The 23,391-nt window shown below is 41.8% G+C and overlaps 1 protein-coding gene across 10 annotated transcripts in view; it reads left to right on the top strand.

Annotated features, from left to right (window-relative positions):
- The window catches only part of LOC1274243 (cadherin-87A), a 147,038-nt gene that overhangs the window by 84,137 nt on the left and 39,510 nt on the right, over nucleotides 1-23,391 (top strand). For all 10 annotated transcript variants that reach the window (XM_061644860.1, XM_061644854.1, XM_061644853.1 and 7 more), the window contains one exon: nucleotides 21,562-21,767. In XM_061644860.1, coding sequence (XP_061500844.1) covers nucleotides 21,562-21,767 — 206 coding nt within the window. The remainder of the gene's footprint in view (nucleotides 1-21,561; nucleotides 21,768-23,391) is intronic.

Genomic DNA, 23,391 nt, shown 5'->3' with positions numbered 1-23,391 from the left:
ATTAGACCATCGGGCCGAGCCATCGTGTATAACAAATATAGGTATTTAGCATCAAATGCACCTTCTCCTTATCCAGCAGTTCTTTTTACATCTTTTAGATCTCTATGTGAAAAATAGAATGAGTTTATATAAAATATTCAAAGTAAATAAATGTATTTAAGATTACCATCCTGATAATTCATAGTTCATCCTGCTTTTGCAAATAATTTGTTTTTATTTATCAAAATATCTGGGGCATGAGTGGAATTGTTGAATATTCTCAATACAGCTACAAATATAGCAACTTTGATATGTACAGAAATACGTTAGACTCTGGATTCGTTGAGTGAAGTACCAGTAGTATTGGAGCAAATATTTGTGCTTCAAAACTGGTTATCCTATGCGCATAAAATTCTTTTTTTTTAATAAGTCAATGTAAAACGTAAGTAAACCGTAAGAAAGCACACTACTATACAGGGTTTACCAAGTCACTTTGCGATGTGAGCTGCACAATTCATCTCACTTGAGACGTATTTCTATTCTGACGTGCTACTTCATTTGGCCCGAAATAATTTTCTATTCCGCCGCATTCATTTTCATCCATTATATGAAGCCTTTTCACAGGGGATGTTAGCTGGAGCCGTCCGCGATGTTTACATTTTTTTCAAAAATAAATTTTTGGGCTTTTAGTGCTGATTTGTGGTACAAGTATGTTGTTTAACAGAGAATAGAAGTTTATCTTTGCTCCGCTGTAGCATTCTAGCCGAAAAATGGATTATTCGTTGAGATATTAGCAGTTGAACCTGCTCAGTCAAATCTGCTAATAACTCAATGAATAACCCATTTTTCGGCTAGAATGCTACAGCGGAGCAAAGATAAACTTCTATTCTCTGTTAAACAACATACTTGTATCACAAATCAGCACTAAAAGCCCAAAAATTTATTTTGGAAAAAATGTAAATATCGGGGACGGCTCCAGCTAACATCCCCTGTGAAAAGGCTTCATATAATGGATGAAAATGAATGCGGCGGAATAGAAAATTATTTCGGGCCAAATGAAGTAGCACGTCAAAATAGAAATACGTCTCAAGTGAGATGAATTGTGCAGCTCACATCGCAAAGTGACTTGGTAAACCCTGTATCCCGTCCATCGACAATGCAGAGAATCGCGCACAATTTTGTAGGTCTGTTTTATATACATATATATATACTCAAAAAAAGAATGTTAGAAACTACACATCTGTAAAAAGAGCAATCAAATATGAGTACTACCTTCCGACAATACTGTCGCTCCATATACATGTGGCTGTTTCGCGTGGATGATGGTAGATAATAAAATCTTACATAAATTTTCACCTTCGGAAGAATGATGGCGACCAAGCCTAGAACGATTTCAATCCCCGTGGTAGACGCATTGTCTTACTGCGAGTAAAATTCAAACAAAACGAAAAAAAAAACAATCTATTCGAACGACAGCTAGGCCGTCGGAAACGGTGGTTCTCCGGCGTAGGAAGATTTGCAGCAAATCGGAAGGTTGCGCGCACAGTCGGCATCATTTGTCGGGGTTCTTGGCAAATCCAATTTGCGAGGAAAGTTCCACCATCGGGGAGCGGTGCTACACCGAAACCGAAATCCCTCGAGAAGGTGACGGATTATGGGCACCGGAGTGCGCGAAGCCACCGGGAAATGGACTGCTCGTTCATTTTGCTGGTTCTGCGAGCTACCGGATCGAAATTCTTGGGGCGACATTAGCGACCCTTGACGTCAAGGCTTTCGAGAAGGCGAGCGTTCGTCTTCGCGTTCGGTTGCTGCTCGGCCTGCTTCAGCCTGGTGTCGATCGCTTGCTCCTTTCGCTGAGCGGCTGTTTCACATGTCCTGTCTCTTCACGGATGGCTGCCGGTCCCTGTCGCTCGGTCTTTGGAGCATAAATTTGATGATTCCGCTCGGGTTGGTCCGTTTCGGTTGGAACAATTTCATATTCAGTTGCAAAGTTGTACGGCACAAGAGCCAGGATTTCAATTTTGTAAATTAAATTTACCTTCATTCTCGGGATGTATTCGGTGAAACAAGTATGGTTTAATTTGGGTGGAAAAAATGTGCTCTTTTATTGCCAGTCAAGGGACGGGAAAGGATTGAGGAAGCTACTGATGAATAAGTTTTACCCACCAGGTGGTCAGTTACACTTTGCGTAGAATAATTTGTCCGTATTATAGCGGCTGGATGAACTTTAACGAATGTTTTGTGAAACATGAGTATGCATGTTAGTTTAATTTGATTAAAAAATGAGTTTTTGTGCGTATTACTAGGTTTTCTGGTAGCAAAAAGGTGTTATAAATTTGTGTTATAAACAATAACAACAGTTTGGAAGTGTTGTGGCAAAATAATTGTGAAGTGATTTACACTGCATAAAAGTCACTTTTTCTGTTTGGCATATTTAATTTTAAAATACATTGGCATAGTTTTTATTAATACATTTCTGCTGAAGTCTTTCATGCTGAAAAAATTTCAAAATTAGTCAAATAATTACAGTTTTAAACATTTTTGTGCTTGAATGTTTTTAGGGTTAGCTGAAATTTATATTTGCCTGGTTTTGCGATCATATTTATAAAATAATATTAAAATATCCTGTAGTTATTAGACATTGTTGTGTCAAGAATGCAGTTAGTCCTACCTACTCTCACACACGAGTTGATGACGATTCTCATTTGTTTGCGTAGACTCTAATATTGAGCATGATTTATACTCCATTCTAGCCGAACAATGTGCTTATTAGATATTTGTAGACACTTCATTTTTATCACGTACAACAATCATGCAATTCTATCCCAACACTCACATTGACACAACCACAATTACACACACACGCACGCTTGTTCTATAATGGTTTTTGTTTGCCCAAGAGACCCAAGGCAATATGGTGGTGAAGGTACTGCTGTACTATTACATCCTTCGCCTGACAATGTTTCGGGCAACTACCAGGATGGACTGAAACAGACAAAAACCATCGTCATGTGGCGACGATGAAAATGATGATGATGATGATGATAACCACTATCCATGTGTGGGTCGGATGGGTCGTCAGGAAGAGCTTTACTGTTGTTGTTTTGCGTCTATTTTTTATTCTATTTTGTCTTACTCATATACCTAACGGGAAGGGGCGTTTGTTTGCCCAAATTCTTTATACTTGACCTGTCGATGGACATCTGCCGACAATGACGAGTACGTTAGGCAACAGGGTGCTTTATAAATACAGTGAACCCTCTCTTATTTGACACCTCTCCAATTTGATAAACCTCTCTTATTTGTACATTTTACACAGTCCCTTGATTTCCAGTACATTTTTGTTCTTCTAATTTGGAAAACCTCTGAAATCTGTGTCCCTCTTATTTGTGTATGGTGTTGCCATGGTTATTGAATGATGTATGCTCAAATTGGCAATCCTGTTCACAGTTTCCTATAGCAACAGTTAAGGCTGCATACTAAATGTTCTGTCTCTTTCTTGTTTGGATGGACCTTTCATTCACTTTCCACCTCTGTAATTTGAAAACCCCTCTTATTCGACAGTCCCATCGCCTCTCAAATAAGAGAGGGTTCACTGTATGTCGAGATTACTTCGTGTTTTATTCTTTAAGCATTTAAATTACATTCTGCATCGTTTAATAACTAAGCCCGGTCGTGTTACAAATATTTTTAAGAAATTTAGTGAAGTATGATGTTCTTTTGGGTTAAAATTTCAATGAAATTCCAAACAATTAACTGCTCTTGTGATGTAGGACCCAATTATTTGTCTCATTCAGCTTGGTATAACTCTGCGGTTGTGAATGTGACTATCAAACCAAAGTGACCAAAGTGTGAGTGAAATTCACAGTATTTATTTTACACCCAGCAAGGATACTACACAACACACAACATTCTCAAGAAAACCCATATGTCACAGCGATGCTTCACTGGCCACAGCTCTATGCGCGCTGTACGGTGCAGCAAAGCAAACAATAAAACTGACACAAATTGCTGAATTAAATTTAATTAAATCCCACAGTAGCCCACGAACCCACCCGCATGCACACTCCACACGCTTTGTGGGATGAACTTTCCCGAATGAGAGCTGGATGAGAAATGTTGACCAGTTTTATGAACACTACATCATAGCGGCAACCGTGACCATAGCATTCGGTGGTCGCCGGAACTGCGGCACCAAACGCACGGCAGGGGCCAGATGCATCCGAAAATAATGTACCATTCGACGGTACTGATGCATTTTCCGCTCAAAAAACCAACCGCCACAGCGGCAGCTACCACAAAACCCTAACCCACCCGGCGGTACGGTGTGCTACGACGATGAGTCTGTGTAACACTTTGGGTGTTTTTGGTGCAGCCCTGTTGTCTCGCGAATATTGCTGGAATGCCGCTACGTTTGGTAATGAAACGAAATGAAATAAGGCACAGACTGGACGCGCAGTCGGGGTAGGGTTGGTGCGTTGGTGAGGATAGCGTTTCCTTTGTCAAGGATCTGGTCAACCAACCGCGAATGGTGAATGTAGGTGGCGAGATATTGCGATAGGAAATAGTGTTCCTATCTAAAAGGGCAGCTACCATCGGGTAACAAAAGCGGCTTTTCCCCTGCAACACGCTTGATAGGGATAGTTGGGCCTGTGAAGGGGATGTTGGTACTTTTTTGGGGAGATGCATTTGTATGGGTATTGAAATAGGGTTTAAGGCTAATGAAATAATAATGAACGTAGGTGACTGGGAAATGGGATTTGGGTGGCATGGAGTGCATTTTCATAGCTTCCTTCAACTCGGAACAGTCTGTGGGGGGTTTTGCCAATAAAGGGCTAATTATTACACGTAGTTTCAATGGATATTGCGCGTTTTGACTTCCTAATGCATGTTGGAATGAACAGGTCCGATGAAAGCTGGTGACCTTGAATAAATGAGGGATACACTATAAAGAGCGAAGCGGATCAAAATTAGTCATCAGCTAATTTCAATCAAGTCAATCTAATTTCAAGCTACCAGCGAGTGACGGAAAAACGATCAGTAGGGTAAATGTACCTATAGTGGTGGTAGTACCAATAGTGGTGCTATTGCTCTAAAATGCGGTTCATAGGGCAAATTAAAAGTATTTAAGTTATTTAAGTTAGTGTAACATGTTCTTTAGCCTTTTACAAAGGGTTTAAAAGTTAAATGGGGCCATTCCGTTACTTAGTGACCGAAAAATCCATTATTTTGTGAAATGTGTCAACATTTTTCCAAAATCCTTAGGATTTCATAACGAAACTCATATTTCTGTTAACGTTCTAAATGATGACATACCCACGCAATTACTAGTTTTTCAACATGACTGTTATGGAATGTTATTGTTTTACTAAAATTATTGACATTTTGACTATATTTATGCATTTTTAAGTGTTTTTTACCATAGTGCCATTATAGGTACACAAAACAGGCATGTTCCTATAGTGGTTATAGTTATAAAATCAATAAATACAGGTCATTTTAGATTTTTTCGAGGAAATTTTTGACATGTCGTACTGTTTTCACTAAAATAAGCAACAGAAATGAGTTTTATGTAGGTAATTTACCAAAAACAGGCCAAAATTCGCTTATCTGCCTGAATGAAAAATTGACTTCAAATCAAGCACACTCTTCCGGGTGTAGGTTGATGACAGGTGTGATGCAGTACTTTAGTCAATAGTTTCATTGATCAAATTTATACATTTTTTTTGCGATCAAATTACGCAAGAAACCTATATTATGGCAGTAATCGTTGCTATTCACACGAAAATATCTTCGAAACTAAGTTATATTGATATTATACACTGTTTTGAGGCATCCTTGTTTACCACCACTATAGGAACACAATACGACGACTATAGGAACCATACCACCATTATAGGTACAACGAAGCAATCACAAAAATATGTATTTTTTCGTAAATGTGATGTTTTTCATGGTAAAAATGGTTGCGATTGCGAAGATAAAACATATTCCAATTGCTATGTGTTAAAATATTCAGAAAATGTCCTTCCTGACACTTTAAATCCATTAAAACACATCGGTACCTCTACAAATTGCACCACTATTGGTACATTTACCCTATGACACATTTAGCACATTTGTACTGTTTCCCACTTCATTTCGAAATCCACTAGTTTCATGCGCTGAATAAATATGAAAAGAGTTTATTCTGTTGTTTGTTTTAAATGGTTTACCAGAAACAGACAACTGTTTTAATTCGTGGACACATTTGGAGAGACACATGACAAATCGAAGGGCACATGGCACAAGAAATCGGAAAGATCGATATAAATTCATGATCCGGATGGCCCTCGTATGAACCTATATACTTACAGCCTTGCATACTGACTATCTTGCTATGAGTATACCAATCAGTGCTAGATAGTCCAGCCAGTCAGTGTCCTAGACAATCTTTAGACTGGAACCCTTTCTCAACAACAAGAACAGAAACTTGTTTTAATGTAAGTACTGTTTATTTATATTGTACTGTACTGAAAAACAGTAGAAAATTAGCCATAGATGACTGTGAAGTTAGTTGCCCGATCCCAATGACTAACTGCATTTAGTGAGTAGTGCGAGACAGTGTATGCAAGAAGTAGCAAGAGAGAGAGAGAGAGAGAGAGAGAGAGAGAGAGAGAGCATGCAAACCATTGCCACGACCAACTTTCTTGTGTGTAATATAGTTTCCGCTTCCGGATTGATTCCAACCTTCGTTTGCCGCTGGAAGCACTGTACCGATCGCTTTCTAGAAACTTTAAGTGCCTCCTGTCTCCGCTAAGACACACTGGACGGAAATGGAAGCAAACGGTGCAAAGTTGGCCGGTTTAATGTATGCATCTGTCGTTCTCTTTTGCTCTTTCTTCCGGGCGCTTGCAGCTAGTTTGTGACTGTGCGCATACAAAAGACACTGTCCGGCCTTTGGCTGTCGTGTGGTGAATGCAAACAGAGGGCAAATATTCAGATTCTAATTTCCTGCTTTTCTATCGCAGACTACGAAGATGTGTTTCATCCGGCGCAAAGCATAGAACAGTTCAATTCTTTGAACTTTTCTCTCGGGGAAGTTGACGAAAGTTTGCCAGTGAATGCGTGTAGATGATCTTTAGAACGGGACACATTCGCATCTGGAAATTCATGAGTGTTTTCGTTTCATGTTGTGTTTGGGTTGGTGCACCTTGCAACGTGACAGCCTGTGCTGTAGGAGACTACACTTCAAATGACAGTTTAAATGGAACAAAATAGCCATGACGTTTTTAATGGAATATATTTATTTGTAAATTACTTGTCCCTTTTCATGTTGGAAGGCACAACATCTAGTAGTTTCTTTTAAAAATAAAATAAGCTATGCTTCGAAAAACCGTCTGACGGTCCTATGTAGTAAACCTTTTATTAACAATTCATTGGTCGCTTAATCTAGGATCCGGTAAAAATGTTCATCAATATTCATCGGATCAGCACATCGCCCATGAATCAAACATTCTTTGCCGTACCTTCCTTTCGCTGAATCCATGTTTCCCATTGCCTAAGTCCCAACCGACGAATATACGTGCACATGTGTGCGTGTATGAATTGGAAGCAATTTCCTATAGCCTCCGCCCGTGGATGTGCAGAGCCTATTCGAACGACGTGAAATCTGTCTCATTAATTCAGCGTATCTCCTATTCGGTTTCCCATCCCGGCTAGCCGAAAAACGAGCATAAAAAAGGCAAGCCCAATCAGTCTCCATTTCTTGCTCTGCGCCCCATTTTGCCTGTTGATGGTTCTGTGCGTCACAATTGGAGAAATTTGTACAACAGCGTTGAAAGCAATGGGAAAGAAAAGTAGAAAGTAAAACACATCATTAGCACGATCAAAAGGCAAACAATGTGTAACGTTTGTCGTCCTGGCCAGAATTATATAACTGTGTATTTGTGTGTGTGTGTGTGTGTGGATTCTGCGCAACTTTTCAAGCGTGCCTTTCCTTCTCGCGTACTAATGGTTTCGCCCCGAACTGCTAAATGGCTCTCGAATGCACGGCATGACAGAAAGCAAACAAAACACTAGCAGGGACGGTGAACATATCACACAAATACATATGAGCTTGTGGGGCAGCATATATATTTTTTTCGAGTGGCACCCGAAACAAAAGATCAACAAGAAGAGTGTGGGATAAAAAAAAGATGGCGCTTGCTAAAAGACGTCTTACAAAAGCGATGGGCGATACACATCGTTCAAGTGGATTGGAAAATGTTTTCTCACGGTGTTTCCCAATCAGCGTGCGACGTATGGTCGTGAAGAAACTGACGCTGCGATTGAAATGATCTTTGCCGTTGCGTGCTATTTGTGCTACTTGTGAGTGTGTGTCAATAAATCCCTATAAATAGTAAAAAAAAAAATGGAATCCAATCGAGTAAGAGACTTGACACAGGAGTTGTCTTCAGCGCCGTTGTTTGATTGGCTTTGTTTATGCCGGCTACATTTGTTGTATTTTTTGTTTTCTAACCGAATGAACGCAATGGACACTTTTGAACTATAGCCAATAAGTAAAAGATGTCTAATGTAATATGTGTTCCTATTCATCGTGTAATTGCACACACTATCTGAGGGGGGGTTTCAATGTCAACACAGTGCCGGAAAGTTCAGATTAATCAGCTAAAAGCAGCCGTTTGGGAAGGTGAGGTGTAAGTCAATTGAACTTTGCACCTTAGCCGCAGCCGAATCGTTCCGGCGCGTATCCTCACTGAACGCTGGCACCAGGTTCGCATTCAATTATCACCCAAGCCGTAAATTGGTGCGACGTTTTGTTTTTACGACGGCGCGAATGCGCCCCATGCGCCACCGTGGCGCACACCGGAAAGAGCAATAAATTCCGAACATCCTTTACGGCAACCAGCCAACGAGCCAGCCAGCCAGCCAACCAGCAGGCACCTGCGTTGCTGTGTTTCTTGCTGTTTACCTCGGTGTTGCCTCTTGTCAAAACCGTCCCGAGCCATCCTTAACATTTTTCCAACCCGGTACGCTCTTTAGCTTTGGACCCGATGAACCGAAATGAACCGACAGAATGATTGGTTTTTCAGATCGATGAGCAACCTTCTCCCCCCCATGCCTTTCTGGCCAGAAAGGTGCGGGCAAAGTTATGGTCATGATTTCGTGAAGTTTATCCACACGAAAAATAATAACACTTTTCCCAAGACGATCGTTGACGTTCGATTTGCACTCTCGATGGGATGGGAGGTAACGTAACGAAGGTAGGTGAGTGGGTGGGTTGGCTAAACGAGTGATGGTTTCCGTTCATTCTTTTGGCTTTTTTTCTTTCCTCTTCTTTCCATTCGGATCCATCAGAACAGTGCAGTGGCAGAAGGTTTGGCACCACCGCGCCACGGCTAATGTCAAATAATGTCACCAGCGTGCTGGCAATCTGTCGCCGATCGCACATGGAACTTTTGGCAGTAAACTTTAACCATTAAATCGAGACCGAACTTCGTACCAGACGGTAGCTGGTTTGTATGGGTGTATGGGTGTGTGTGTGGAGGCTGTATGGCTTAGGGTCGCTTTTTATCTGGCTCTCCCATTTCGCCAGCGTCGTAAATTTGTTAACATACAACAGCGAATGGGCACAGGTGTCTGAGTGCTTGCGTATAAACGGGTGCCTTGTTTATTAGCCATGTTACTGCTTGGTAATAGTTATTACGTTATCTGTCGCTAAGACTTGTTTGCCTATGCGATAATCCTATACGCGTTGCTTGACCTTCAATGTGAGGATATGGAATTCAAATGGCTGCGGAGAGACTGTATAAAATGTTTTTTGAATAATACATTCCAGTGTTGTTAATTTTTGTTTGGTAAAAATATACGTGTGATCTTGTTTATTTCCTGAGTGACACACACAGCTGTGACAAAGAAAAAAAACAAACAATCGACTCATACTCCTCTCACTTTACCATCAAAAGTTTATTGACAACTTATAAACAAATATCATCACCGACAAGCGCGTTTGCAAAACGTGCAGCTGTACCATTATGAAAAGGAAAGCATTCACTTTTCCCCCACAACACCATGCCAGAGCATGTAGTCGAAGATCTTATCAAACAATCAAGATTCAAGCATCCATACAGGATGAATATGGACGGATAAGATAAGGTCAACTTTCTAGCGAGCAGTGCAAAACAAGCGGAAAAGGTAACATGAGAAGTTGCCAAAGTTTTTCTCATTAAAAGTCTGCCTCGGACCGGAAGGAGACCGGAAAGGGGTGCACCGGGGTGGTAAAAGTTTTCTTCCTCCCGTTAGATGCCGTGTGCGCCGGGAAAAGAAAGCTTTTGACGATCGCGGCGTTCGGCGTAGGCTTAAACGTTAAGAGCTAAAATATGAGCAGCACAGGGAAAGCCGCGAAAAACTGCGCTGCGCTCGTTGGCTTTGAACTCAAATATTTGGTTTCGTGGTGGTACGTTTTGTTGTTGTCGTGTATATTTTTCTCGCTCCCCTTTCATGCGTACAAAGTTGTTCCGACTGATTGGCTCACCTTATTATTACTATTATTATTTTTTTTTTGTATGTTTCAAAAGTTGGGAAAGAAGTTTTGGTGTTTTTATTGAACTTCGTGGACGAAATGTGGAGCATTATTGAGGCGTGTCGGGCAGGGGAAGATAAATGTATATATCATCAAAGCTCCTTAAACGGGAAGTTTGGCGTTCAATATACCGTTTAACGTTTTCTGTTACATGGAATCGTTTCATACGCGTGTCACGAAGCGTGCACGGAACGGCAAGGATGGAGTGGTGAAGGTAAAGGTGAAAGTGTGTGTGTGTGTGTGTACGTGGAGTTGCTGAACAAGGCGTATATTTTTGGGGTCAAAGGTAATACGTTCCCCCAAACGCGTTTGCTTGCGGCTTTTCCACCGTATGTATCCGTCCAGTCACGGCAGTGAAAAATTCCTTCGCATAAATTGTATGCTATGCGAAATATTGCCGTCTTCACCCTCTTATACACTTTTTTCTGGCGCCTCCGTCACAGCGAACACCGAGCGTACATGTGTGCTGGTAATGGGAACACTCAAGTCGGTGGCAGAAGCTGTCGCTGTAGTACCCCAGTCGTAGAGGTGAAGTGCTGTTATACGAACATTTTTCTTCCATTTTCCAACGTCGGTCGGGATAGCGGAACGAACGGAAGACGGCAGGGCACATGGAGAGGAGTCATTTACATGGGATCAAAGTTATGCAAAAAATATTACGCCTCCTTGCAAATTACCTTCCTCGCGCGCATACGGTGACCTTTTTTCCATTTCGGACCGTCATTGCGTTCGTTGGCATACGTCAACATACACACACATACATACGCAAACACATGCAATTTAAGATAACTTACCTTCCTTAGGGTTTGAGGAGCATAAGAGCTAATTGTTTGCCTCAACGCACACTGAAGGATGTGACTCTCTTGTTGGAAACTTTTGCTAGAGTCGTTTTAGCAGCTCCAGTTTCCCTGTTTTGAAGCAGTTTTGTGCCGATCACAAGAAAAGGAATTTTTTGAATTCAAAGAGGATGGTTTGAAGTGCACAGACGTCTTATTTTATGGTGGATAAGTTTCTTTTCAATGGATGTAGTGTGCAAGTCTTTCTGCTTAGGTATGTGTTAGAAGCATGAGCGAACATGAATAACATGAGATGGGGAATAATTTAATGATAGTTCACTATAAAATTGTGGAAAAATAGTGCTCAAAGCTAAATATGAGATTCAATGGAGGCGCATGGTTACTAAAGGTTTTTTTTAACATTTCCACATTTATCATTTAAAGCATTGTTTGTTACAAATAACTTCTGATATATTTTCAAAATATCTTATTCGGGAACAGAAATGGAACAAGTTCAACATGTTTTAATTGCAGCAACATTGTTGCAACACAACAATTGATGACCGGGTTCAACAGCACTTACGAAAGTGGAAGCTTTTCATGCTGTGGAACATCATCACAAGTACTGTAAAGGGCCGACTTAAATCGTGTTTTTTTAATACTTTTGTTCTGAAGAGTGAGAGAGAGAAGAGTGAGTTTGTGTGAGGGAGACCAAAAAAACAACGCAGATGTGTGTACTCTGGTTCCGTTATTGTTGTTGTCGGTGCCATATTCCGTTAAGTACCGCCTGCAGCTAAGTGGTGTTAAAATAAACTGCATACAGAGTGATAACCGAAAGGAAGCGAAGAGGAAAAAAAGCACATAATTTACTACATTTCGACCGACGCGTTTGCAAGCGCAAGTGCAAACAAGTGGAATAAAATCACCCAAGACACACAAATACGCCAAAACACACATTCTACGTGGTTGAAGAACTTCCTCGAAAGTGATATAAAAAAGAAATCATACATACATTCACACGCGCGCATACACGTTGGAGATAATAAAAAAAGAGTTTCACACTAACGCCAACACACACACACACATGCGCGCATATACATGCCATGGACATGTCCTAGCCATGCCGTGCAGACTTGTCCGGCAATGGAGACGCCTGGTCGCGGGTAAATTCGGAGAACATGTTCGGAAGTGGTTTTTTTTGTTCGTTTTATCATGGCATCCATTCACTTAAAAGAGTAGTGTGTTGGATGCTAGAGTAAAACAAAACAAAAAACAAAAAGAAACAGAAATTGCACGTCACTGTTCTTATTTCACGTTCGGTAACGAGTGTGCCCGTGAAAAGTGTTCCCGCTTTCTTATTTCTCGGTGGCCGTTACCGTGGCAACGGCGTTCTGTTCCGCTCCACACAACATACCTATAGTTTGGGGTTCGCTCAGCTCGAAATATGATGTCTTCCTTGGATGGTACACTTTATTTTCAGTTCGAAGTACTGTATCCGGTGCCAAGTGGAACTTATTTTTGGTGGCGAAACGCGAACGAAAAGAGCCTCCCGCCCGGCACACCGGTGCCCGCAAGATAGGTGCAGATGTTTGTGATGGGAGTTTTTGCACTTTCGTCCATTTGGCGAGATGTTGCACAGAGAAGAGGTGGCAGAAATGCTGTACCAACCGTTTCGGTAATAGAAGTACGATGCTTTCGCGACCGTAGACGGGATCGGCAAGCAAGCAGCACGAGTGTGAGAGCAGGATCGAGGCTGCTCTGGTGCAATGTCGGGATGACAGAATGGAATGAAATTAATAATTTCGTTCGTACATTATTCGCTTCGTACTGCGCGACGAACAAAACGATTATCTGGATGGCTGTGCTGGGGGTATGATTTATTGTCTGCATTCCTGCCGGCAGAAATGCTTTTCTCGCAACAATCCAAGCACATAACCAATTAATAGGCTTTCAATGTGATGTGCCATTGCTGCTGTTGGTTCTCGTGAGTTTCTTGCAATATGGTAGAATATTTAAGGAGGTTTTATTGCTCGCGACGTTTGCGCTGGTTTTCAATTTGTGAAAAATATTTAATTTTCGTCATCATTATTAAAGATTCACGAGACAGTGATTGCCTTGACAATAAACAAATCAATTTCATTATTCTAAAAGTATGAATGTATGTATCTGACTTCAAACTCAATAATTATCTTAATATTTTCAATTGTTTTAATTGTTAAAAAACATGAATGATATAGAAATTTTACATTTTTTTAAATTTATTAACAAATGCATGATAATTTATTATTCGTTTAGCTTAGAAACAGACAAACGATCATCTTTTGCTATTCAAAATTTGCGATTGCCAAACAAACGTATTCCTTAATATAAAAGTAAACAATAAAACATACAATTATCTTTCTTACCTCGTAGATATCAAATATGAATGCTTGCCATTTATTTGTTTTATAATGAGAATTATTGATAAAATATGTTCTCAGTGGTAACAATTAGTATTAGTGGTGGGTCTGATACTAGAGTTAGGTAAAATTTTGCATTTATGACACAATTCATTTTGGCGGGGTTTAACACACCATTTTTAATTTAAACAATTCAAATCGTTCGTTTCATTTCATTTGTTTGAAAATAAAAAATATGGATAAAATTTGTTCTTAGTAGTAAAATTAGTATTAGTGGTTGATCTGGTACTATAATTAGATATAATTTCGCATTTTCATATAACCGGGATGTAAAATTTTCATTTCTAACCATTCAAAACGGGTAATTGTTTGATATTTTATCGAGAGAATGGAATTGTTACACTTAACCTTATTCTTCCCACACACCATTCAACATTTGCTAGGATATAACATTAAAAATTGAATGATACCCCTATCAATTTGAGTGATATCATCAAAAAGCAGATAACCAATCGATTCTGGCAACTAAATAATTCACAAATGAAATTATTTTAATACATACGATATTATTACTATTATATTGTAATGCTCTTAGAAGATTTCACACAATATCTCAAAACAGTGAGCCACTTTCCCAAAGCATTTTTAAGCAATGCCAGGAATATGGTGATATCTCAATTCATAGGATGCAATGCTGAATCTGCAATGCTTATACTGCGCAAGAATCAACTTTGTACGTTGGTTATTTTATGTTTTGTAGCAAAGCATATAAATAAACTTGCATAAAGTTTCCTTAGAAAGCACAGCTTAACGACCGCTTTTACTGTACGCTTAGTGTTCACTTTCCGCATCGTGCGCGCTTGCTCGCGCGTGCAGAAAAAGTGGTATGATACAAATGGCAATAGTTACACGGACTTACATCGGCAAAAGGATGGTTCGTGGAAACGGTTGCGACATTTACAAATGAGCTCGGCTCTGATTTAGTGGCTCAGCCCGTGGCTTCCCATTAGCACGGCTTGCGCTCAATCATACGGCAGGGGACGGAGCACGTACCGGTAGGCTTTACGTCCACCCACACGTTGGTTTCATTTTGGATTGATTCATGCCAGTGAGTTAAGCCAGTGAGGAAAAATCGACGCACCGCGACGACTGCGGCGGTGCGAAGCTGGAACAGCCGATCGGTCCTACCTGGATGCTGTTTTGCGCTACCGCATACTTCCCAAGGTGATCGAAACGTACGAATCATTGGCCACCGGATGAATGCAAACGCCGCACGCAAACATTAGACCCGGCACGGAACCCCGAGGAGCTAACCGATGAGTAAAAGATTTATGATCCTCAGCCCGTCGGTTCTCCGTTCACTCCAGTCTCGCCTCGCTCGCCGGCGCTGTGAATTGATTTCGGCAATGAGTCTTCCGCGCGTCGAGTCTGAGTTTTCCGCGTGTCTACCATAAATGTGACCCTGTGTATGTGTGTCATTTTGTGTGTGTGCTTTTTTCCGCGTCCAATCTGTACCGAATGTTACCGCCGGCTATGTGCAAGAATCAAATTAATGTGCCATGAAAGGACAGCAGCCGACCGGGCGAGGAAGGAAAGTGAAGATTGAAACACGAGAATATTATGTGTCTTTCGGTGAGATAAGGCTTCCGTTTATCACACGATGTTCAACATGCTGCGTAGCCCCATTTTCTCATTCATTCCCTGTGCAGCACGTGTTAGATTTGTCGGCACAGATTTGTCGGCCCAGCACAGTCGTGTGTGGTATATCGCTTGTGTGTGTGTTTGCGCTGGCAATTTTTTTTTCTGCACAAACGACGCTTTCATTAAACTGCACAACCATGAGCAGCTGCCGTTTATGGCCTATAACGACTCCAAAGTTACACCCAATTTTTATCACATTACCACACCGCTCCAGTGCGTTTCGCGCAAACCGATGCTAATATCGTTATGTCGCTCGCGCAAAGAGTGGGCTGAGCGTGGCGTGTGCACGTGTCACATACAAATTGAACATTGTTTTTACCCTTGTTTGATCCCACGCTGCCAGTTTACAGTGGATGTGTGTGTATGTGTGTGTGTGTGTGTGTCTTTATGCACGTATTTTTTTTGTACAGCATCCGGAACGAAGTTTTTCACAATTGTAAACCTTGCTTCCAGAGTTACACCTCTTCGCATATGGTTTCCAGCGTGGACCCTGGGTGCGGAGGTCGTGTAAATCAAATTCCAATTGCCTCAGCCACGTGGCAGTCAAAGAAAGAGGAAGGAGAAACAAAAGAATGAAGAAGAAAATATACAACAGAGAGTAGCACACACACACACACACACACACACACAAAACGGAAGGCACACAGAGCTAGAAGCCTCAACCCCACGCTGAGTTGGTGTTTACGAAGGCGCTACTGCTCGAACGGAAGCCAAAACTGCAATAACCATCTGTCATAATTTGGCTGAAATTAATTCCTTCCCTTCCCGGCTCGGACTAGACGGTACGGGGGTGCTATTGCCCCAATCGGTACATCGGGATGCCTGTGCCATTCATATGTTTTTGGCCTCACTTTTCGACATTATCGTCATCATCAGCATCATAATCATCGTCGGCAGCAGGAGCGGCTTCATGCTTCGCCTGGGTAGCACCTCGTACAGGAGCGCCATATAGAGATGATTTTCTTAGGCTACACTTTTTGTTTGGTCTCTCTTCTTCCCCTCACCATTCGCCTCCGCGCTTTTGCCCTGGCCAATTTCCACACCGGAGCCATATAAGGTAATAATAATACGATAATAATAATTGGCACCGAACTAACCTTGCCGCCAGGCGCCTTATCGTAATATGGGCCTCCTATCGAGCAAACAATCAGTGCACAACGCCACACCAGAAACGGTACCGTTTTTTTTTGTTTTGGTGTATATGTGTACCGGCATTCCCGTTTGGGTTTCCTTACCATTTGCCAAAGAATGGAACCCACACTAGTTTCTTTTTTGCAGCTGGTTGGTTGAGTGTATGCTGCGGGCGTTCGAAAACGACACCAACCTCCAGGGAAACACTGGCTCGGGGTTTCTTTCGTTCGTTCAATCGTTGAAAGTGAAGGGTCGAATTCCAGCGTGAGTCTCCCGCCGCGCTATGCACACGATCCGATGGAGTAGGGCAGGGTTGGGAATCTATATGGAAATAACTGAAAACAAGCTGGGCGGAAGGATCGCAAGGGTCGCGCTACATTCTAGTGATTTCAAACCACATTTATTTTTATTTTATTTCTTCTCCTGCCACACGCCGTACCGTCCGTCGACCTTGCGGTGTTTCAGGTCGTTTTCCGTTCTTCCTTTTCGGTAAGGTAGAGCTTTTGTCAGGTTAAACGTACTGATATGTGCACATGTATGTGTGTCTGTGTGTGCGCTGAACGTTTCATCCCTGGGAGAAGGTGGTATTGAATCTTGGGAGGAATAAATATGCTAGTTGTATCCATGCGTTTCTGGCAACGGTTCGGATGGATGCAAACAAACATGCGAAGGCATGGATAATGGTCACATTTCTCTTCTTTACCGGAAAAACAAACAACCAATCGATGGCAATGTAGGCTGGAGGCTAGGTAATAAATAAACTACAACACCACGAACGCTTCCCAGGCCGATGGATGCTATGGTAGAGGATGTTTTGTGAAACTTTGTTAAGCTCCAATGGCCGGTATCTCACCGAGTAGAAGCGAGGTAAAGTTGTCCACATGAAAATTGTAGAATTGTTAAGAAAATGTTTTTTAATCATTGAGCTGCAAATAAAAGATTTAAGCTCCTAATGACAGAGAACATCTTTCCAGCAAATCATTTTCACTCAATTCTCTTAAAAGGCCTATAGTAAATGTTTTTTGTTGTTGCTCGATCTGATGTCGACATGATGAAGCGTGCTCATTATTTCCTGTTAAATTGTCAATCAACAGAAGGGATCACAAAGGTTCTACAACAGCACACCTACTCCTGAAACGGAAGGGTTATTTTTAGACCTTTTCTCACTCTTTTAACACAATGTTACTTTTAACGTTCCTGGATCAGACTATTTTTTTAAACTGATGAAAAGTTAAAGAGGGTGTCCAACAATCCCTCTCGCAGCTGTGCTGTTTTTCTGCATGGGGTATTCTTGCATAATCCTGACTAATATGTATAGTTTTTGCGTCTCACAAATGACTTTTTCTTTGTTACTTTGAGGATTTAGAGGCTATTGGATTGTTTTTGTAAAATATTTCCATCCCTCGAAGGAATAATCAATTGCTGTAGTTGACAATATGCCTGTCTTACGTTCAAATCTCACATTGATCAGGGTAAACAATTATACTGATGTAACGAAATCCACATACCCAATGGATTTGCTACCTGTTAATCCTGGAATGTGCTTGGTTCTTGTTGCAAATAAATAAATAAATACTTTGTGTATTTACTTGCTTACTTACTAACTCATTTATCAGGAAATAATTAAATCCTTGAAAGACTATTTCAAGTGTGATAATTTAATAAATTGTCTGATTTCTATGTACGAATTTTGTCATGTAACAGCATATATAATTTAAGAATTTGGAAGTGTATGCAGGAGTTGAACAAATAACAATCTCATTTCGTTTTCTTACGATATAGCCTTATATATTTATTCTATGCAACTAGAGTATTTTGGCCTCTTGCATAGCTTAGTGAGCAAGATGTCGTGGAGTATCATTCATGTACAATATTTTGGATTTGGGGTACACATTGAAACACCTAAGCACAAAAAGCAGTATGATCCTTAGGCAATGACTGCCGATGGCAGAGTAAAATAAGTTTATACTATACATAAAAGTCAATAACATTGATGACAACACATCAAGCAATACAAATAAATAAAGAAAATATTGTTCTCATGAATTTGATTGCCACTTCAAAGGCATGTTTCTGTATAATATTAATCTGGGAAGTAAACAAAACCCTTAGCGGAACTTGGGGCAAGTGTGCCACCTTAAGCATTTCAAGTTATAACTCATTAAAACATGTTTTTCAAAAGCCGATTTCAATCTCATAACCATTTTACATCTATTTCCTCACTTATAAATGAGTTTCGCTTGAAAAAAGTGCAAACAAAACAGTTTTTGAAGTGTTTTAAAAAGGATCCAAAAAGACGTTCTTTTTTGGGCTATGGGGCAAGAGTGCCACTCGTATGGGGCAAGATGGCCATCTGGTTAAAATAACCGTATTTCTTAGATAATTGGAAATTATTACGTTTGTACCACTAGTGTATGTATTCCTACATGTATTTAGTCACCAATGAACCCTTTTTGACCACCAATTGTACCACAATATGGTTTGTTACTGTTCTGTTTTTCTGGCGTGGAATCCGCTCACAATAGCGCACCATTCCGCAGCACGCTACAACAATGTTTACATTTTTGACAGCTCGCGCCTATGAAAGATGGTGGCACACTTGCCCCAAACAGAGATGGCACACTTGCCCCAAAAGTTGTAACTTTTTTGAAATTGAATTTTTCAGTGACAAAAAAAAAGTTTTTTTCAACTAACCCCACAAAAAATTAGACGTTTTCTCAGCTATACGGTGGTGTAAATATTTTCTCGGTTGATTGTTCGCATGATTTTTGAGAGCTTATTTGGTTGGATTAAAAAATTATAATATTCTGCTCTATTTTGAAACTCAATATAAATAAGTTCAAAACAATGGGAAATATCGATTGGTCTATATGAAATTAGGCTCAGAATACTTAGTCATTGGAAAGCAACCAACTGTATACACAATTGATCATTAAACTAAAGTTTTTAAGGAAAAATGCTTGGTGGCACTCTTGCCCCGTATGGCACACTTGCCCCAAATTCCGCTACATATGTTTAATAAATGTTCGTTTGAACTTGCCTTTTTCTTCAAAGCTTTATCACACTCAATGTGAATTGTATTGAACATCACAAGAATGTATGCAACGCATCCAATCGCGTTTTTTATGGATGAAAGACAACATCGTTCTCAACTGTAGTCTGCTTGTTTGCGTACGAACGGAACGTCCTGACCCCATTCCATAAACTACCCCAAAAGCTACCTTCACATCGATGAAACAGTTCTCGGAAAATCGAACATCCAAAGGAAGCTACTTTGTAGCAGTAGCGAGCAGCAAGTAATAGCCTTACAGGACATGTTATCAATCGTGACAGCAAAGCACAACATTGCTTTTTGCAACGATCGCACAAACCATCCATTCACCAGGGTTCATGTTTCTACACCTTTCGACCAGGAAACTGGGCATACCAACGAGCCAGAAGCAGAGAATCACGTTGTGGCCTGTGCCGAGCAATGCAAAATTATGGCTGCTGGCACTAACGACCGACTTCGATGGAGGTTCGGTCGGACCGGCTTCATTCTAATGAACGCTCACGCCCACCTACTGTACGACCTTGGCTACCTTTTGACTCGGTCCAATCATCGGTCCCATGGTCAACCAAGAGCTTCTCGAAGGATAGCTTTTCCGGTTGGATAAGATGAAAAACTTACCATGCAGAAGACCTTGGGCAAAAGTTTCTCCTTACAGTGGTATCTAACGCTTTGATACGGAAATGGTTTTTCTTGCAACCTTTGCAGGAACAGTGGGGTGGGACGAATCAGACATTCAACCTTTTCCGCTTATGGGAGCAAACGGACCCGTGCGGTGTGCTGCAGACCGTCCCCAAAGCGTTTCAGTAGTTTGCTGTGGTCCGGATGATGTTGGTTTTTCTCTCGAGATCTAAGACCCAGCCAGCGTCTCGGTATCTGCAGTGGAGCGAGCACCATCTTAACGCTGCACTCGTGGTTTATCTGGAATGCGAATGCCGAAACGAAGAGCACACCAAACTTCACCAAACGGCGTGGAGCATCTGGACGAAAATTGCCATAATAAAAACATTTCGCTCAACGGGTCTGGTGGCGTGCTGAGACACGGGGCAAGCGAATCACTAGTTCCGTGTAATTTTTTCTCTCTTCTTCTTGCCCTCCCTGGTGTCGCTTTCTTGCGAACTGAAACACACAACTTTGCATTCCACCGCTCGGCATCTGTGAACAAGCTGTTGGTCCGGGGCAAGTTCTGTTGCTGGTGACGTGTGCAGCACACACACACACACACTAACGCCGTTTGCTGCTTGTCGCATTATGGGCGTCGGACTGTCCCGGCTGTCCCCTATCCTCTCTAGCGACGAGAGAAACCATTTCAGCTGCCGTAACGCTGGTGTAACAATTTTCTGCATAAAAGTTTTAGTTTTTCAATTTATTTTCCCATTACAAGCCGATGAAGATGAAGCGAGCGAACGTTGCGGTTATTTTCACATCAGCGTAAAAATGAAGTAAAATTGTTTTGCTCACATATGAGCATGCCCTAATGATGAAAAAGCACTTTACACAGAGAGAGAGTGATAAAAAATGTGGACAAAAAATAGCGCGCGTGGTCCCTTGCGTACCTAGTCCGTTAGATGAGTCTACCGAATTCATACAGTACTTTTTTGTTTGTTCACCTCTTATTTAAGAAACGAGTCTTCCCCCATGCTTTGCTCTGTCTAGAAGGAGTAGTTAATAAATCTTTCTTTCCAGCACCTACCAGCCTGTGCTGGGTTTGTCTTTTCCCTCTAATGTCTGTAATGGCTTTTCCGATTAACGCAAACCCATTTGGCAGGCATTATCTGGACGAGTGAGTTATGACAGCGAAAGAAAGTTCGCCCACCTTCTTCATCGGGCTATAAATCGTTTAAAAACAAAATGGGATGTATAAAACACGTGTTAATTCCTCCCATTGGATCAATAACACACTTTCTCATCTTTGGTTCTCTTCCTTTCTCTCTCTCTCTCTCTTCCTCTCTCGTCGCTTAGGTTACTGCAACTTGCCACCGGTTTTCACGCAGGATATGAACAATCTCGCCCTGTCCGAGCAGACACCGGTCGGGGCGGTGGTGTACAAGCTCGAAGGCTACGACCCGGAGGGCGGTAACGTTTCGTTCGGTTTGATCGGCTCAGATAACTTCATCGCCGATCCAATCTCGGGCGACGTGCAGGTGATCAAGGAGCTCGATCGCGAGGTAAGTACGGGCCGGGCCGCGCATCGTAGTTATAATCCGACCGGCTAACCAGCCCTGGGACGATCAGGTGGTTTGAAGTGCAATTGCATTACGTGTGTGAAAGCCAGCGCAATCAAAGGGACTAGAACGGGAATGGTTTGGTTTTCCTCGAAACTACTGCTGCTTCACCATAAGGATGCCGGCGGCAAAGATGACACCGACGTAGGTTAGCTAATGGCAAACGACATAAATCTTGCACGATGTCCGACCCACCCCAGACCGTACGCGTACTTGGTGCACACTGACTGGGTAGGAATTGTTACCCTTGTGCCGCTACCGTTCCCCGTGATGGTGAAAATGATGCAAACATATGTCCAGCCACACACACACACGTACATTGCTGCGCTAGGTGGCATGGTAACGATATGAGTGGTTGAGCTTGCCGGGGATCATACACGTGATAAATTCTAGAGAATCGCTTTCATTGTTGCCTGTCGGCTGTGATAAGCGTAGCAGTGGTTAAATTTTGCTCTCTAACAACTAGCTGGAGAATGCACGATGCATTGAATAGTGATCAATTATGTTCGGGCTGTAAACACTACACAATGGTGAAGATTAATGCAGCATACATCACAGTACATTGTCGATAATTGGTGTGTTGTACAAAAGGTAGACCAAACTAAGCTAGTTCGTGAAAGGTAATCGCAGGTTCGTTGTTCGAATAGTTGAAAGCTTGTTGTAATGTTAAATTTGTATGGAACACATATTTAGCACTGAAAGTGATCGAAAATCTCTGTAGCGTCCTACTTACCAAAGTTAATAAGCTTGAATTTTCACAGAAGGGATCTCCCCTTTTCCCTCGAACCTGTTTCGGAGTTACGTTCCAAAAAATAATTCCTCGGGGAAAAGATACGGTAAAAGCTCATCCGCCCATAAGACCGACAGTGAGATAACAATAATAATGGTAATTATATTATGGAAACGAATGTACTGCATGCTCGAGTGGTCACACACGCGCACAAAAACAGTTGAAAGGGGTTCAGCCCGAGCTGCAGCCCCAGGGAGAAGCGAAGTAATATCTGCCGAGACCACATTCGATGTAAACGGGTAAGCGAAGGACAGGGAAGGAGCGGAAATATTCCTTCTCTTCCAGCTAGGAAGTTTTACGTTCTTCCGGTATTGTTGCGTCAATATACCTAGGGCACAGGCATACAGGCTTACGCATCCGGTGTTGATGTGTGTTAGCCCGGGAACCTTTCCAGCATGCCTTGCGGCAAATCCGAGGCAGAGGCAGAAGAATCTGACCTGGCAAAGAGCAACAGCCCGGCATGGGCAAGAATGGGCGTAAGAAATGTGACTGTGCGAGAAAATCTCAAACGACGATGCCTGGCCGGATTCCGACGGCCGTCGGTTTGGAAACAATAGGGGCTCCTCGGTAAACGAGCCCCGAGCATGAAAGGCTTTGCCGCACAGCCAACCGAACGCAGACGGAAGGGGGGACCGTAATTTACGATTCAATTGTGCCCTGTTGAGTGGAACGAATCCTTCCGAAGCTTTTCTCTCTTTAGCGCCCGGTAACACTGGTGCCATTTTGCAAACGGAACAACACAGGAAGATCTCACCCTCTGTACTGGTCTCGGATGGC

This window comes from Anopheles gambiae, chromosome 2, assembly GCF_943734735.2.
Source record: "Anopheles gambiae chromosome 2, idAnoGambNW_F1_1, whole genome shotgun sequence".
Lineage (NCBI taxonomy): Eukaryota > Metazoa > Arthropoda > Insecta > Diptera > Culicidae > Anopheles > Anopheles gambiae.
This window is presented reverse-complemented; position numbering and strand designations above follow the sequence as displayed.